The 18,462-nt window shown below is 53.4% G+C and overlaps 1 protein-coding gene across 1 annotated transcript; it reads right to left on the reverse strand.

The window, feature by feature from the left end:
• Positions 1-620: 620 nt before the first annotated feature.
• ORAI1 (ORAI calcium release-activated calcium modulator 1) lies at positions 621-17,272 on the reverse strand. The gene is made up of 2 exons (XM_033220346.1): positions 16,693-17,272; positions 621-1,395 (listed from the first exon to the last, which is right to left on the reverse strand). The coding sequence occupies exons 1-2, from the start codon at positions 16,987-16,989 to the stop codon at positions 793-795; spliced, it is 900 nt and encodes a 299-aa protein (XP_033076237.1). The 5' UTR covers positions 16,990-17,272; the 3' UTR covers positions 621-792.
• Between the last annotated feature and the right edge of the window lie 1,190 nt (positions 17,273-18,462).

Below are 18,462 nucleotides of genomic sequence, written 5' to 3' on the forward strand. Positions count from 1 at the left end.
AAAAAAAAAAAAGTTGTTTTAAGTTTTCCTAGAGGCTCACCTAATCAGGGTGAGGCATAATACCAGTAGCCCAGGCCCAACAAAAACAAGACACGGGAAGGAGGTGTCCTTATGAGTATATTTATGTGTCACACACACATACACACTCAACGCTGGACGGGAGGGAGGTTGAGACGGACGGGAGGAGGCACCCAGGTGGCACTGGCACAGGGGAGGAGAGGGGACACAGCGAGTGTGTGGCCCCACTTTGGCCCCCTCCAGCTCTTCCTGGAGCTGGAAGAACAGGAAATGCTTATTCTCTTAGAGGACAGTTTCTTTTTTTTTTTTTTTTTTTGAGGCGGAGTCTCGCTCTGTCGCCCGGACTGGAGTGCAGTGGCCGGATCTCAGCTCACTGCAAGCTCCGCCTCCCGGGTTCACGCCATTCTCCTGCCTCAGCCTCCCGAGTAGCTGGGACTACAGGCGCCCGCCACCTCGCCCGGCTAGTTTTTTTGTATTTTTAGTAGAGACGGGGTTTCACTGTGTTAGCCAGGATGGTCTCGATCTCCTGACCTCGTGATCCACCCGTCTCGGCCTCCCAAAGTGCTGGGATTACAGGCTTGAGCCACCGCGCCCGGCCTCTAGAGGACAGTTTCAAAGTGCAGAAATTTCTCTTACAAAAAGCCTCTTCCCTCCAGGCTCTGCCCCTTGCTGAAGCCCAGCCCCTTGCACAGGCTGTCCGTGAGGCTGGGGCAGGACAAGGTCATGGGAAAGGGCGTAAGGCCAAAGAAGTGGAAGGGCCCAGACCGCATGGGCCTAGGCATAGTGGCTGCCGGGCGTCAAGGGGTGGTCGCCTCTGTGGTCCAGCTGGTCCTGTAAGCGAGCAAACTCCGCCAGCTCGTTGAGCTCCTGGAACTGTCGGTCCGTCTTATGGCTGACCAGTGAGCGGTAGAAGTGGACGGCGAAGACGATAAAGATCAGGCCGAAGGGCACCATGATGGTGGTCGAGGTGATGGCAGCTGCCTGGCCCGGGGTGATGCCGCTGGTGCTGACGTTGACAGCTGCACCACTGGCGGGGGGCTTGCTGGTGGGCCTCGGCTGGCCTGGCTGCTTCTTGAGGGGCAAGAACTTGACCCAGCAGAGCAGCACGACCTCGGCCAGGAAGAGCAGCGTGCCGATGACGGTGGAGAAGGCCCAGGCCAGCTCGATGTGGCGGTGCATGCGCTCGTGGGGGGACTCCTTGACCGAGTTGAGGTTGTGCACGTTGCTTACCGCCTCGATGTTGGGCAAGATGCAGGTGCTGATCATGAGTGCAAACAGGTGTACGGCCACCAGCACCGTGGTGCAGGCACTGAAGGCGATGAGCAGCCCTGGCGGGTAGTCGTGGTCAGCGTCCAGCTGTACCTCCACCATCGCCACCTGCGGGGGGACAGGCGGAATGAGTGCCAGCAGTCCCAGCCCCCACTGCTACTCTTCAGTCCTGGCTCTCCTCCTGTCAGGCTCTGGGACCCTGGTCAGTCGCGTGGCCTTTCCAAGCCTCAGTTTTCATTTATCTATAATGGGGATAGTAAGGCCTATTCACTTGGGGATGAAAGTGGCAGAAAGTCCTACAGAAAGCAGGAGCCAAGGCCGCCTGGATCTGAATCCCAGTCCTGGCACTCACTAACTGTGCAACCCTGGGAAAGTCATTTAACCTCTCTAAGCCTCAACTTTCTTTTCTTTTTTTTTTTTTTTTTTTTGAGGCAGAGTCTCGCTCTGTCGCCCAGACTAGAGTGCAGTGGCCGGATCTCAGCTCACTGCAAGCTCCGCCTCCCGGGTTTACGCCATTCTCCTGCCTCAGCCTCCCGAGTAGCTGGGACTACAGGCGCCCGCCACCTCGCCCGGCTAGTTTTTGTATTTTTTTTAGTAGAGACGGGGTTTCACCATGTTAGCCAGGATGGTCTCGATCTCCTGACCTCGTGATCCGCCCGTCTCGGCCTCCCAAAGTGCTGGGATTACAGGCTTGAGCCACCGCGCCCGGCCAAGCCTCAACTTTCTTATCTGTAGAAATAGGAATATAATACTAGTTCATAGGATTTTTTTTTTTTCCCCAGACACAATCGTATTCTTTTGCCCAGGCTGGAGCCCAGTGGTGCGATCTCGGCTGACTGCAACCTCCACCTCCTGGGTTCAAGTGATCCTCCTGCCTCAGCCTCCCAAGTACCTGGGACTACAGGCACGTGCCTACACTTGACTAATTTTTTTGTACTTTTGGTAAAGACGGGGTTTCACCACATTGGCCAAGCTGGTCTCGAACTTCCAACCTCAGGTGATCCACCTGCCCGCCTCAGCCTCCCAAAGTGCGGGGATTACAGGTATGAGCCCACACCCAGCCAATTCATAGAATTATTTTAACAATTAAATGAGAGCTGGCACATGGTACCACCTCCCAAATCTGCTATTACCACCTGGTCAGGTATTAGAAACCAGCCGCGGCCGGGCGCGGTGGCTCAAGCCTGTAATCCCAGCACTTTGGGAGGCCGAGGCGGGCGGATCACAAGGTCAGGAGATCGAGACCATCCTGGCTAACATGGTGAAACCCCGTCTCTACTAAAAAAATACAAAAAACTAGCTGGGCGAGGTGGCGGGCGCCTGTAGTCCCAGCTACTCGGGAGGCTGAGGCAGGAGAATGGTGTAAACTCGGGAGGCGGAGCTTACAGTGAGCTGAGATCTGGCCACTGCACTCCAGCCTGGGCGACAGAGCGAGACTCCGTCTCAAAAAAAAAAAAAAAAAAAAAAAGGAAACCAGCCGCAGGACAGGCACAGTGGCTCACATGTGTAATCTCTACACTTTGTGGAGGCCGCGGTGGGAGGACTGCTTGAGGCCAGGAGTTAGAGAGCAGCCGGGCAATACAGAGAAACCTCACCTCTACAAAAAAATTTGTTTTAATTAGCTGGGGGTGGTGGTGCACACCTGTAGTTCTGGCTACTTGGGAGTCTGACGGAGAAGGATTGCTGGAGCCCAGGAGTTTGAGGTGGTGGTGAGCTATGATCGCACCACCGCCCTCTAGTCTGGGCACCAGAGCAAGACCTTATCTCTAAAAAAAATAAAATCAGGCGGGGCCAGTGGCTCATGCCTGTAATTCCAGCACTTTGGGAAGTTGAGGTGGGTGGATCACCTGAGGTCAGGAGTTGGAGACGAGCCTGGCTAACATGGTGAAACCCTATCTCTACTAAAAATAAAACAAAATAGCTGGGCGTGGTGGCACGTGCCTGTAATCCCAGCTGCTTGGGAGGCTGAGGCAGAAGACTCACTTGAATCCGGGCAGCGGAGGTTGCAGTGAGCTGAGATCGTGCCACTGCACTCCAGCCTGGCCAACAGAGTGAGATTCTTAACTCAAAAATAATAATAATAACAATTAAATAATTAAATTAAAATTAACACCAACCACCATCAGTGGTCAAAATGGTAAATTTTGTTATGCGTGTTTTACTATGGTTAAAATAAAAGCATTAAAAAAAAGCAATCACCAGCCACCATTCCTGTTGGCCCCACATCCTCACACCCAAGCACAGGCTTCTCCTTCATGCCCTGCTCTGGGGACATGCAGAGGGGTGGTGGCTGCTCTCCCAGGACACACTCAGGCCCTTCTGCGAACACAGTGCACAACCTGAGAAGTACAGAGCAGGCTTCCCAGAAGCGACGGGCTCAGCTGGTGCAGGCTGGGTGGCCAGTACACCCTGGGGCTGTCTCCTCCCCAGCTGCAGGGCTGACCACCAGCTGCCCCCAGTTCCTGAAGACCTGTGGACCCGAGGTCACCAGGGGCATGCTCCGGGCCACACACGCGCTGCTCCTCACCTGGGCCTTGCAAGTCACCTCCATGCTAAGGAGCCCGCTCATCAGATCTGGGCCGGGAACAGCTGGCAGTGGGCACACAACCACGGTCAACCTATGAGGGCTGGAGGGACGGGGGTAGGGAGGTGGCGGGACCTATGGCAGTCATTCCATCAAGGACAGTGACTCTTTATAAGGTGTTTGCTATGTATGTGGCAGGCTCAGAGCGGACAGCCTAATGTTGAAGTTTCTCCATTAGCCGCACACCAGCCTGGCCCCCAGCAAGCAGGGAATTTCTGACCTCACCCCTCCTGCCCTAGGGCGGGGTGTGGGCTCCTTCCTTCCCCACTGCTCTCCTTTTGCAGTCTGCCTGGCTTCAACCCTGACTCCCCTGCCCTTGATTAGGCTGTATGACTCTGGCAAGCTTTCAACTTTCTGTACCTCTGTTTCCACATCTGTAAAATGGGAATAAATGGGACAAGCCTTGAAGGCTTCTTGTGAGGATTAAGAGAGTCAATTCATGTAAAACAGGTAGTGTCTGGCACACAACAAACCCTCAATAAAAGCGAGCTTTATTATTACCCAGTTTAGGAACCTCATCCCCACCCCACAGTCTCTTTATAACATCCTCCTGGGGCTTCTACCCTCCTGCAGAGGGGCACGCTCAGGCAGAAAGAATGCCAGGTCAAATCGGCAAACCCATGTTCCAGCTCCATAACTGCCTGTTCACCGGTAACCTTGGCCAAGACCCTCCTCTCCACCCATAAAAGGAGGGGATGCAGTGAGATAGTCACAATCTGGATCTGACTTGGGGTCGGATATCTCTGAGAATCTGAAGATGGTGGACACTATCCTTTTTTTTGTTTTGTTTTGATGGAGTCTCTCTACCGCCCAGGCTGGAGTACAATGGTGTAATCTCAACTCACTGCAACCTCTGGCTCATGGATTCGAGTGATTCTCCTGCCTCAGCCTCCTGAGTAGCTGGGATTACAGGTGCCTGCCACCACGCCCAGCTAATTTTTGTATTTTTAGTAGAGATGGGGTTTCACCATGTTGGCCAGGCTGGTCTCAAACTCCTGACCTCGTGATCCACCCGCCTCGGCCTCCCAAAGTGCTGGGATTACAGGTGTGAGCCACCACACCTGGCCTTGACACTCTCCTTAAAACAGCCAAGTATCATTTATTGACAGGACTTTTCTGACAATTTCAACGGGATTCTCAGGCTTTTGTCTAAGAATGCCCTCAGTGGACGTTGGTATGTACTTTTCAGTCTAGGCGTTTACAAAACATTTCAAACTCATATAAATTTGGGGCAATGCCATCAGGATTTCTACTGTGTTTAAGATCTCTGGTGGCTGAAAGCCAGTCCTGAGAATTCTGAGTCCATGCGGGTGAGGGTGTCTCAGCACATGTGGGTGCTGGACACAAGACGTGGGACAGCCGGGCGCGGTGGCTCAAGCCTGTAATCCCAGCACTTTGGGAGGCCGAGACGGGCGGATCACGAGGTCAGGAGATCGAGACCATCCTGGCTAACACGGTGAAACCCCGTCTCTACTAAAAAATACAAAAAACTAGTCGGGCGAGGTGGCGGGCGCCTGTAGTCCCAGCTACTCGGAGGCTGAGGCAGGAGAATGGCGTGAACCCGGGAGGCGGAGCTTGCAGTGAGCTGAGAACCGGCCACTGCACTCCAGCCTGGGCGACAGAGCGAGACTCCGTCTCAAAAAAAAAAAAAAAAGACGTGGGACAGGTCACCAGGCCACGGCAGGTGGAGGGCCACATCCTGCAGCTCCCTTGTCTCTGCACCCAGGTCTGCCCACATCTGGAAGAGGAGAGCCCCTTCCAGCAGCCAGTGTCTCCTGGCACCTCCCCAACCCCCAGCACTTCCTCTTCCTGCTCTGGTCTGCCACCCTGGAACCTGAAACCGGACGGGACAAGCAGCAGCGGCCGTTAGTGAGCTGTCCCAGGTCCACTGCTACTGATCCACTCACTGGAAATGTCTGGAGCCTTTAGGTGTCTTAAGCCCTGAGCTGGCCGCTGGGGTGTGTATGAGGGGCCTGTACACAGGTCTATAGTCCTACTCTGTTCCCGACTTGGTGCCTCACCTGCGCCCCAGCCACCCTTCAGGTAGCGTCTCTCCCCCTCTATCCAGTCAGGACCGCAGAGCACACCACACGGCTGGCTGCAAACTGGCTCCTCCACTTACACAGCCATTGACCTTGGATAAGGTTCTCAACCTCTCTGTACCACAGCTTCCACATCTATAAAATAGAGGCTGACAGGCGTACTGGCTCATGCCTGTAATCCCAGCACATTGGGAAGCTGAGGCGGGCGGATCACTTGAGGCCGGGAGTTCCAGAGCAGCCTGGTCAACATGGTGAAACCCTGTCTCTACTAAAAATACAAAAATTTGCCAGGCGTGGGCCAGGCGTGGTGGCTTATGCCTGTAATCCCAGAACTTTGGGAGGTCGAGGCAGGCAGATAACTTGAGGTTGGGCGTTCAAGACCAGCCTGGCCAACATGGCGAAGCCCCGCCTCTACTAAAAATACAAAAAAATTAGCTGCGTGTGGTGGGACGCACCTGTAATCCCAGAAAATTGTGAAGCTGAGGCACAAGTATTGCTTGAACCTGGAGGTGGAGGTTGCAGTGAGCTGAAATCGTGCCGCTGCACTCCAGCGTAGGCAACAGAGTGAGACACCATCTCAAAAAAAAAAAAAAAAAAAAAAAAAATTAGCTGGGGTGTTGTGGTGGGCACCTGTAATCCCAGCTAATTGGGAGGCTGAGGTAGGAGAATCTCTTGAATCCAGGAGGCAGAGGTTGCAGTAAGCCAAGATAGCACCACTGCACTCCAGTCTGGGTGACAGAGCATGGTCTGTCTCAAAAAAAAAAAAAAGATAACCCCATGATTTATTAATACTATTATTATTCTTTCACAAACAAGGAAACTGAGGCTCAGAAAGGTGATGTCAGCTATCCAAAGGGTTACTCTGCTGCTGGATTCAAAACCAAGTCCACTTGGCTCCACAGCCCGGGTATGAAGGGGGCAAAGGAGCACCTCCCTCACATGGTGGCTGAGACTAATGTAGTTTTCACATCTAGATGTTTAGCATAGCGCCAGCTACAGCAGCTCAACAAATCTTGGTTAAAGAGAAAAACACAGGGCTGGGTGCGGTCGGTCATGTCTGCAATCCCAGCACTTTGGGAGGCTGAGGCAGGCAGATCACGTGAGGTTGGGAGTTCGAGACAAGCCTGACCAACATGGAGAAACCCTATCTCTACTAAAAATACAAAATTAGCTGGGCATGGCAGTGCTAATGTGAGACCCTATTGCACACACACACAGAAAAAAAAATTAGCTGGGTATAGTGGGCATGCCTGTAGCCCCAGCTACCTTTTTTTTTTTTTTTTTTGAGATGGAGTCTCACTCTGTCACCCAGGCTGGAGTGCAGTGGCATGATTCGGCTCACTGCAACCTGCCCCTCCCGGGTTCAAGCGATTCTCCTGCCTCAGCCTCCTGAGTAGCTGGGATTACAGGCGCCTGCCACCACACCCAGCTAACTTTTGTTAGTGCCCAGCCAGTCCTGGCTACTTGAGAGGCTAAGGCAGGAGGATCCCTTGAGCCCAGGAGTTCGAGGCTGCAGTAGCTATGATCGCATCACTACACTACACACTGGGCAACAGAGCAAGACTCTATCTCTAAAAAAAAGAAAAGAGAAGAAAAAAGGAGAAAAACAGAGCTTGAAGTGCATGGAAGAGAAATAGTGCCTGGATACCCTCAGCTCAGGCTGGAGACAGGGACCCCATATGCCCACCTTCCAACCCCAACTCTGGACCTCGCTTGCTATATTTAGAGGCAGCTCCAGCTCCAAACCCCAGCCACAAGGATGTGTACCCCACGCCACACCTGGCCTGATGGCCACCTCCACAGGACAGAGACCACCACATTCCACACCATTAGTCACACCCACAGGCTTCAGGGCCAGAAAGCAGTGCAGCTGTTGGGACGCACACAGCCCGGGGACACCCACAATCGCCAGCTCTCCCTGAGGTCTTGGGCTGCGGAAAGAGGAGAGGCTCTCCGAGGAAGAAAAAAGGACCTGCTGCCCGGCTCTATAAGAAACCCCATTACCCTCAATGGACCCTACTATTCCTGGAACTCTGTGCACATAGGCAAGCTGTATGTGCCCAGACTTGGGACCAAGTTCAATGCCACAGGGTTCAGGGGGCTGTGTAAAAGAATGATTCAAAGTGAGAAGAAAGGAACGGTTGGCACGTGTCACGGAGCTGGATGAAAAATTCACAGGAATAAATACCACCACTTTTTCCAGGATCCGTCTTGCTCTAGAAATGTCCCCTCGGGTGGGGAGGGTGAGGGCCTGGGGCCCTGCAGATCTGGCAGCTGACTGCCAGATCCCCAGCTAAGCCCCAGCGAGATTGGATCAGATCAGATCGCATGCAGCTTCACAAGGTAAATATAGCCCGTCAGCCCAAAATAAACAGCCCCCAGCCAGCCGCTGGCCGCCTGAACCTGGCGAGGCAAACCCTATAAGGGATAGGAAAGGCGAAAGACCACCAGCCCCACCTCACGCTAGTCCATGGATCCCCCCAGTAGGGTTTTGGCTAGAGATGCCAAAGCTTAGCAAGGGCCAAGAAGAGGATTACATAATTCTGCGAAAGGCAGGGCCTGGGTGGCCCTGGCAGACTGTACCAGGCGTCAGCCCACCTCGCCTGAGTGCCAGCTATCTCTCCTGGCTCCTGCTGGGCTCCATGGAGACCCTGGACACCGGGCACCTGCAAGTCCAGGCCCTCTGAGGCAGCCCTCCCATGCTGGGCCTGACCTCAGCTCCCACAGCCTTCCTTCCCCTGGCCTAGTTCTTTTCTTGACCACCCTTTTAGGAGGGTGTGTGGCTGCAGCCTCGAACATGAGGCCCTCTAAGCTGCAATCACGCAGGGTCACCCGGAGCTGTCTGAGCCTGCTGGCCCCACCTCAAATGCAAACCATCTCTTAAGAGGGTATTGAGGTCTAGTGTGCAGTGGTTTACAAAGTCTTGACCATGACAGTCCAGGACTCCACGTTTCTATAAATAGACACTCATGCGTTTATAACAGAAACAAAAGTTTCGCCAATCAACATTTAGTCTTACAGCACGCCAATAAGGTCTTGCAAGATGCAATGCGCGCTGCGACTTTGTTTCATTTCATCCTTATCTCATTCTAAAAACCGCCAGGAGCTTGGCACCAAAGTTATCAAAAGAAAGAAACAACAAAATGTGCTGGTTGCAACTTACTAAATTTGTTACAAGCCATGAACAGGCTGAATTTGCATACGGGGTTGGGGGGCACAGACCCAGACTTTCTCTTCAACTGGCTAATTCTTTTTTTGAGGCAGGGTCTCACTCTGTCGCCCAGGCTGGGGTGCAATTGGGTAATCACAGCTCACTGCAGCCTCAACCTCTCGGGTTCAGTGGTCATCCCATCTCAGCGTCCCAAACAGCTGGGACTAGAGGCAGCACGCCTAGTTAATTTTTTTTTTTTTGAGACAAAGTCTCACTCTGTCGCCCAGGCTGGAGTGCAGTGGCGCCATCTCGGCTCACTGCAAGCTCTGCCTCCTGGGTTCACACCATTCTCCTGCTTCAGCCTCCCAAGTAGTTGGGACTACAGGCACCCGCCACCACGCCTGGCTAATTTTTTGTATTTTTTAGTAGAGACGGGGTTTCACCGTGTTAGCCAGGATGGTCTCGATCTCCTGACCTAGTGATCCGCCAGCCTCAGCCTCCCAAACTGCTGGGATTACAGGCGTGAGCCACCGTGCCCAGCCATAAATATTTTTTGATAAGGGTATAAGCTCAAAAGTTTGGAGACAGGGCCAGGCGCAGTGGCTCACACCTGTAATCCCAGCACTTTGGGAGGTCGAGCTGGGCGGATCATCTGAGGTTGGGAGTTCGAGACCAGCCTGACCAACATGGAGAAACCCCATCTCTACTAAAAATACAAAATTAGCCGGGCATGGTGGCACATGCCTATAACCCCAGCTACTCGGGAGGCTGAGGCTGAAGAATCGCTTGAACCCAGGAGGCAGAGGCTGCAGTGAGCCAAGATCGCACCATTCCACTCAAACCTGTGCAACAAGAGAGCAAAACTCAGTCTCAAAAAAAAAAAAAAAAAAAGATTGGCTTAGATCAGAGGTCAGCAAACTAGAGCCTGCAGACAGTAGTTTTTGTAAATTAAGTTTTATTGGCACACAGCCATGCCCACTCACTCACCTATTATCCGTGCTGCTTTCCAGCTACAACAGCAGAGTTGAGGCCGGGCACAGTGGCTCAAGCCTGTAATCCCAGCACTTTGGGAGGCCAAGATGGGCGGATCACGAGGTCAGGAAATCGAGACCATCCTGGCTAACACGGTGAAACCCCGTCTCTACTAAAAATACAAAAAACTAGCCGGGCGAGGTGGCGGGCGCCTGTAGTCCCAGCTACTCGGGAGGCTGAGGCAGGAGAATGGCGTGAACCCGGGAGGCAGAGCTTGCAGTGAGCCGAGATTGCGCCACTGCACTCCAGTCTGGGCGACAGAGCGAGACTCCGCCTCAAAAAAAAAAACAAAAAAAAAACAGCAGAGTTGAAGAGTTACCACTGAGACCTGGTGGCTCCTTTACACAAAAAGCCAGCTGACCCCTGGGTGACATCAATGATCCCTAAATAGGGCTATCAAATAATAGTCCCACAGGATTATCATCTGAAGAAAAGTCTGTGGTCTTAGCAGTCTGAGATGTTCCTTCCAGAGATCATATTAAAGAACCCTTAGAAACCCCATCAGAGGGCCGGGCGCGGTGGCTCAAGCCTGTAATCCCAGCACTTTGGGAGGCCGAGGCGGGCGGATCACAAGGTCAGGAGATTGAGACCATCCTGGCTAACACGGTGAAACCCCGTCTCTACTAAAAATACAAAAAACTAGCCAGGCGAGGTGGCGGGCGCCTGTAGTCCCAGCTACTCGGGAGGCTGAGGCAGGAGAATGGCGTGAACCCGGGAGGCGGAGCTTGCAGTGAGTTGATATCTGGCCAGTGCACTCCAGCTTGGGTGACAGAGCGAGACTCCGTCTCAAAAAAAAAAAAAAAAAAAGAACCCCATCAGAGAGAAATCTGCTGTCTATGTTTATTTTATTTGTTGTGAGACAGAGTCTCACTCTGTCACCCAGACTGGAGTGTGGCACCCTTAGAGCTCACTGCAGCCTCGACCTTCTGGGCTCAAGTGATCCTCCTGCCTCAGCATCCCAAGTACTTGGGACCACAGGCATCTGCCACCATGCCTGGCTAATTTTTTTTATTATTTGTAGAGACGGGGTCTCCCTATGTTGCCCAGGCTGGTCTCCAACTCCTAGGCTCCGGCTATCCTCCTACCTTGGCCTCTCAAAGTACTGGGATTACAGGCGTGAGCCACTGAACCTGGCCTGCTGTCAATGTTTAAACTTTGTATTCAGTTGTATTTCTCTACAGGAACTCTACCGTTCACCCCCACCCGACATTGATTACCTCAGGGCTGTCTTAGAAACCTACTCAGAGGTATCCTTCATTAGCCAGGGACCCGGCAGTCAGTGGAGCTCAACACTGCTCTGGGTCAAAATTCCAAAAATATGCCACAGGCACTTGTGAAATTTTACAAACGTCTTCTCTGCTAGGCAGGAGGCACCCTCCCCTTGGGGAACACAGCATAATTCCCTTTCTCCATAGCCCAGCATGCAAACCCAGCACACAGAGTCTCACATCTGGAAGATCTCAAAGGCCCAGTTAACAACTTGCATGGGTGGTGGAAACCAGAGGGTGGTAAAGTGGAAATGGCTCCCAGCCAGACAGACCAGAGCTTGAATGCTACTAGCTGGAGAATCTTAACCTCTAGGAGCCTTAGTTTTCCTGTTTACAATACATACTTTTAAGAGCTATAGTGAGGATTCAGTAAGAATGAAAGAAAAGCGTTCAGGCTCATGCCTGGCACGACAGGGTTTCAGTAAACAGTAACCACAACCACCACCACCACCATCATAGAATTCATCATGTAACTCCTGTCTAAAACCTTCAATGGCTCCCTGCTGCCAATCCAAGAGTTCAAATTTCCCACCCAATCAAGGCCCTCCATCATCTTGCCTGGCTAAATTCACCGTTCTCTACTACTTCCTGAAGACCCTCAACCCCAACCACAGCCCCTGTACCTTTCCCCTAGGCCCTGTCATTTCTCATCTGTTCCTGCCACTTCCTGTGACTTGAAGGCTCTTTCTCAAGTCCTAACTCCACCACACTCAAGGCTCAGCAAGAACCAGATTATTTTAACTCAGTTAACCCTTAGTAGCCCTAACACCATGGAAAAAAGGGTAAGCAAGTATCTGGGATACTTGGGTCAGATACTGTAAGTGCTTTGCAATTTTTTTTCTTTTTTTGAGATGGAGTCTTACTCTGTTTGTTGCCCAGGCTGGAGTGTAGTGGTGTGATCTCTGCTCATTGCAACCTCCGCCTCCCAGGTTGAAACATTCTCCTGCCTCAGCCTCCCGAGTAGCTGGAATTACAGGAATGCACAACCACACCCAGCTAATTTTTGTACTTTTAGTAGAGATGGGGTTTCACCGTACTGGCCAGGCTGGTCTCCCACTCCTGACCTCAGGTGATTCGCCTGCCTCGGCCTCCCAAACTGCTAGGATTACAAGCGTGAGCCAATGTGCCCGGCCGTACTCCATTTTAAAGATGAGGAAACTGAGACCGAGAAAGGTTAAATGACTTACCTAAGTAAGGTCTTGCCCTTATAAGAGGTAGAGCTGGGATTTGAACCAACTTGTCTTGCTCAGGTGTCTGTTCTGACTTTGCTCTGCTTGAGCTTCTCAGCTCTGTTCTCCTACACTCTCTGATCCTTCCTCTCCCACAGCAAAGGCAGCTTCCCAGCCAGGGACCATGGGCAAGTCTTTCCTCTCAGTGACCACCTATACTCACCTGGTTATAGGAAGATCACAGAATGTGCTACGTGGGGCACCGTCTAGCCTACAGCAACAGCCCAGTCAACAACAGCAATAATAATTACTATTAGTGATCAGTACTGGGAATAGTAATAGCAATTTCTTGCTCATTTACATGGTCCCTGAACTCGGAACATGTCACAGAGGCTCAGTGTCTTATGATTTGAGTCCTTCCTTCCAACTTATTTTCATAGAAATTACAGGCAACTTCTGAACCAGCTCTAGAACTTGGGAACAAAAGGGTGCTGGCAGGCAGAGAACTGAGGAGGCAGATAATCCAAAAATAATTGATCCCAGGTCATGGAAAGCATTTTGTTTACAGCAGCAGACTGACCTTCCCAATTATCTTCTGCTTAGGCTAATGTTACAGCCTGCCTTCCCCAGCAGACGAGATCACCACATATGCTCACCAGTCCTGCAGGGGACGGGGTCAGGCTGAGGCTGGCTGCCTCTCAATGAAGTGTAAACTGAGGCACAGAGGGCGTGATTCAAAGCCCGCAAGAGTACTGTGGGCTTAAGGAGCTCTACAGGATGCTGCTCCTACGCTACGCCCAGGTCGCCTTGCTTTGTATCTCTTGTTAGAGTTTGGAGGATGGCGCGCCTGAGGCCTGCTGGTCCTAGAAATGCCGTCTGGAGCAAGAATCTCATCTGCAGATTAGAGCGGGTCCAGGCAAGGTGTGCGTCATCAGACCCTGAAAATTCCTCTGTGTTTCATGGGCCCGGTCTGGTTTCACAATGAATCTTCATGCAAGTCCATGGGAGAGCAGGATATCTGCCATTCCGTACACATAAAAAACAACTGGCTTCGGCCAGGCGCGGTGGCTCACACCTGTAATCCCAGCACTTTGGGACGCCAAGGCAGGTGGATCACCTGAGGTCAGGAGTTTGAGACCAGCCTGGCCAACATGGTGAAACCCCTCCTCTACTAAAAATACAAAAATGAGAGGCCGGGTGAGGTGGAGTGTGCCTGTAATCCCAGCTACTAGGGAGGCTGAGATAGGGGAATCGCATGAACCCAGGAGGCGGAGGTTGCAGTGAGCCGAGATCGCACCACTGCACTCCAGCCTGGGCAACAAAGAGGAAACTCCGTTTCAAAGAAAAAAAAAGAGAAAACTGGCCTCGAAGAGGTAAAGCCTCTTGCCTGAGGTCACCCACTGGCCATCCCCAACACTTCCGGGCCACCTAGCCCGGCCCTTCTACCTGTGAAGTGGGGAACCTCTCAATCCCCTCCAGGCTTTGTGGGAGACCCTCCCTCAATCTCACCTGGTGACCCCATCCCTTGACTTTCCAGGTCTCTGGGAAGGAAGCCCTCTGGGGGCAGGAAGTTGGTTATGCTGACTCACAGGCCAACTGAGAGTAATTCAGGAAACTTGTTGCTCTGTTACCATGGCGTTGGGGCTGCTGGCACCCCCTCCTCTCTGAAGCTCACTTACAGGCTGGGTGTCTAAGTGGGAGTGGGGCATGGTCAGACCCTGTACCCAATCCCATCCCTCCTATAGATCTCCAGCTTCATGGTACATGCAGTTACCCTCTTGTAACTGCAGAATGGAGAGTATCCTGGGGTTTGGTCCTTCCCTGCCTGCAGAACTTTGGGGATTCCATCAGCAGAGCCGGCAAGCCTTCTCCACCCAGGAAGGGGAAAAAAAAGTCCCCAAGAGACAGACAGGGTGGGCCAAAGCCCACTCCAAGCCATTGGCTGCCCCAGTCTCCTGACTTCCTCACACTGTTTTTAGCAAGAGGAAGGAGGTGACATTTGACCATGAAGCCCGAGGCCTGTCTTTGAAAGGAAGAGGGGACTTGAGAAGGCAGGAAAGTATCATTCATCTGGATCTCACCCCTCAGGAGTGAGAAGCTTGGGGTAGCTATAAACTCATGACCACAAGAAAAGGGGGAACCATTATCTTAAACACGGGGCACTGCAGGGAAAAGCTGACAACTGGTAGCTCCCTGCCCACCACCAATTATAAAACTTTCTTTGGCTTAAAAGAAACTCTTTTGCCCTATTTTTCATTTCCTAGGCCTGTCTTAACATGTCCCTAGCTGGACATCAATCAGAGTTCCTATACACCGCAATGGGTACAACTGCCTGAGCAAGTTCTGAACACAAACAGACCCGGGTTCAAATCCTGCTCCACCGGACTGGCTGTGTGGTCTTGGGAAAGCCCCTTGACAAAATCATCACAGAGGGTTGTTGAGGAGTAAGCCCAGGAGTTAAGGCACCTAGCACTGAGTGAGTGTTTAGTACATGCCAGCTGCTTTTAGAGATTCTTCAGGCACGAGGCAGAACCTGGTCTCTCAGGATTTGAAACTAACAGAGCAGAATTCCCTCCTGTCTAAACTAAAACTGAGAGTGCTGTCTATACAAACACACTCCCTGATCTCCTCTCAGGGGCTCCCTCAATTGTATTCCCAAAGAGAAACTTTTGAGTAGCAGCCTTCTTTGATGGATTCAGGAATTGAGGCCCAGACAGAGAGAGTGAGTTGCTTGAGGTCACAAAGGCAGCAAGTAGCTGAGCAGGGAGGGCTGCTTCCCACTCCCCATCTCCTGGCCTTTCTACTGTGGCCCAGCGCGCTCTGGGCCTTAAAAAATTCAGGCTCTGCTGCAAGGCAAAGCAGGGAGAGTTCCAGACACACTCCCTTCCCAAGAAAACACGAAGGGTGCAGCCACTCCCTCCCTCAAAGCCAAGGGCTTAGCTCGCTTGTGGCGGGGGCAGGAGTGCTCCGGTCTACAGAACTGGGGGGCGGGGACAGAGTCCATTCACGAAGGCTGATACCACCGAAAGTGGTAATAATGTAGTTATTATGTAGTCCCCTGCTCCCGGAGAAACTTCAATATGCCAAGCCTGAGGATATCCCCAGAGCCACTTCTCAGGTCCATCGGCGGCCTCACCCACCCCACACCTCAGAGGCTTCCCACTCCAGCTCCTTAGGATGGTGGGGAAAGGAAAGCAAGCCTATCCCCTATATCAAGAAAGAGCTCATTGGGCCGGGCGAGGTGGCTCACGCCTGTAATCACAGCACTTCGGGAGACCAAAGTGGACAGATCATGAGGTCAAGAGTTCAAGACCAGACTGGCCAACACGGTGAAACCCTGTCTCTACTAAGAATACAAAAATGAGCCGGGCGTGGTGTCTGTAATCCCAGCTACTCAGGAGGCTGAGGCATGAGAATCGCTTGAACCCGGGAGGTGGAGGTTTCAGTGAGCCGGGATTGCACCACTGCAATCCAGCCTGGGCGACAGAGCGAGACTCCGTCTTGGAAAAAAGAAAAAAGAAAGAGCCCATTCAACGGGAACACGTCCCTCCCTCCTCCCTCACACTCAGTGACTCAGTGGCAAGTTTCTGGAGGAAAAACTGAGGGTGCGGACTGGTTGTCAAACCCCCAGGCTGAGGCTCTCGGAAAATGCGGTGGCAAAAGGGGTGTCAGGAAATCCCCTCTACAAGCTGATAAAAGAACAAGGCTAACACCTTCCGGCCTCAGGTGCGGGGGCACAAGACAGCTCGAGGTCTTTCTCCTCGTCCCCACCTCCTGACGCCCCCAGCTGGGTTAGTTTTTGAGTCCCTTCTTTCCCCACTGAACGCACGTGGGGCGGGCTTCTTACAGAGCTAACTTCGGGATGCATCTACCACTTTTGCTGGGGCAGGCAAGTCCATGTGGAGGCACCCAAGCCCCCCAAGCCCGGACTCTGGTATGGCTTGTCACCACCCCAGATCGCAGTATTCGGCGCCCACTAGTGCTCACGTCCAGCAGCACCTCTGCCCCTCGCGCAGCGCTCACGACGGCTTCTCCCAGCTCTTCCCCTCACCCCGGCCCGCCCAGCCCGCCCAGCCCGCTCCCCAGTGGGCCCCATCGGGGCTGCGGGAGGGAGCAGCCGGGACAGCAGAGAGGGGAGGGCAAGGTGGTCCGAGCTCACCATGGCGAAGCCGGAGAGCAGAGCCGAGGTCCGGCTGGAGGCTTTGAGCTTGGCGCGGCTCAAATAGAGCTTGCGCCAGGACAGCGCCTGCATGGAGTGCTCGTTGAGACTCATCACCTCGGAGTAACTCTGGCCGATCCAGTCCGGGTAGGTGACGGCGGGCGGCGGCGGGGCTCCCGGAGGCTCCCCGTCCCCGCTGCGGCGGCGGCTCCGGCGGCTGCCGCTGGTGGTGCTGCCGCCGCTCGGGGGAAGCTCGGGGCTGCTGCGGCTCGGGGGCGGGGCGGGCTCCGGATGCATGGAGCACGCCGCCGAGGCGCGGGCCCGCCCGGGAGCCGCGAGGCACCTCCGCCGGAGGCAGCCGCCGCCTGCCCCCTACGCGGGCCCGGCCTCACCCGGCCGGCCGCACAGGACGAGAGGACGAGGTCAAGGGAGCGCCCGCTCTCCCAGCACACAGGCCCCCGGCGCCGCTGGCAAAAGCCCCCGGGCAACAGCGACCCACGACTGCGCGCGGGTGGCGTCCCGGATCCCCGGAGCTGGGACCCCCGGCGCGCGCCGCGATTGGCCGCCGCCCTGGGCTGTTTTGCATGCGCCCCGCCCACCTGTGCCCCGCCCACCGAGAGGTGGGCGTTGTTGTGGGTGTCACGTGACCCGCCCGCTCAGACGGCACCGCCCACGGTCCCTGGCGCGCCGCCGCCGGCACCTCGTCCAGGAAGCGCCCGACTGCCCGTTCCGGCTCCTGGCACCGCCCCTCTCCGCAGCTGCTCCTGTGGCCCTGCTCCCGGAGCTTGGACTCCTGGATCGGGCCGCCTGAGGTCACCTCTGGGCGCCTCCTGAGGCCAATATCCCCTTTGGAACAAGGTGGCTCAAGGTCTGTAGGAAAAAGAGCGGCCGAGGTCTAGAGTTCAAGTCGTCAGTGTTTATTTGGCGCCCACTGGGTGCCAACACTGGTCTAGGTGCTGAGGCTGGGTAGGGTGATGAACGAGAGGGACAAAATCCCATGCCCTCGTGGAGGCTGCATTCTGTAGGGGAAGACACACAAACACCAATGAGTCGATTTTATAATAGTTTAGAAGGTGAAAAGCTGGAGAAAAAATAAAGCGGGCTAAAGGAGGTGGATAGTGAGGGGGCTGCAATTTTAATTTTAAAATACTCGGATTCAGGGCAGGGCGGTTTTTCTTTTATTTTTTTAGGGTAGGGATTTTTGGTCTGTTGAGCACTTTGTCCCCCTGTGTTCACCAGCATCTGATACGTATTGAGGTGACCGGTTCCTGGTTTGTTTTTTTTTTTTTGAGACGGAGTCTAGCTCTGTCGCCCAGACTGGAGTGCAGTGGTGCGATCTGGGCTCACTGCAACCTCCACCTCCTCGGTTCAAGCGATTCTCCTGCCTCAGCCTCCCTAGTAGCTAGGATTACAGGCGCCCGCCACCGTGCCCTGCTAATTTTTGTATTTTTAGTAGAGATGGGGTTTCACCATGTTGGCCAGGCTGGTCTCAAACTCCTGACCTCGTGATCCGCCCGCCTCAGCCTCCCAAAGTGCTGGGATTACAAGCGTGAGCCACCGTGCCCGGCCTCCTGATATTTTTTAAACCAGTGAATCTTCAAACCCATTCAACAAGTGTCTTCTGAGCAACTATTAAGTGCTATGCTGAGGGATTCCAGGAAAATGAAAGCCTTAATTGAATATTTTATATATATGTGTTTGTGTGTGTGTGTGTGTATATATATATATATATATATTTTTTTTTTTTTGAGACAATTTTGCACTTATCGC

Source organism: Trachypithecus francoisi, unplaced genomic scaffold (assembly GCF_009764315.1).
Source record: "Trachypithecus francoisi isolate TF-2019V2 unplaced genomic scaffold, Tfra_2.0 Lachesis_group11, whole genome shotgun sequence".
NCBI classification, from domain to species: Eukaryota; Metazoa; Chordata; class Mammalia; order Primates; family Cercopithecidae; genus Trachypithecus; species Trachypithecus francoisi.

Excerpts from the sequence above, each read along its gene's own strand:
- ORAI1 (XM_033220346.1), bottom strand. The coding sequence starts at position 16,989 with ATGCATCCGGAGCCCGCCCCGCCCCCGAGCCGCAGCAGCCCCGAGCTT. Across the intron at positions 1,396-16,692 it reads TGCTCTCCGGCTTCGCCATG|GTGGCGATGGTGGAGGTACA; the intron begins GTGAGCTCGGAC and ends GTCCCCCCGCAG.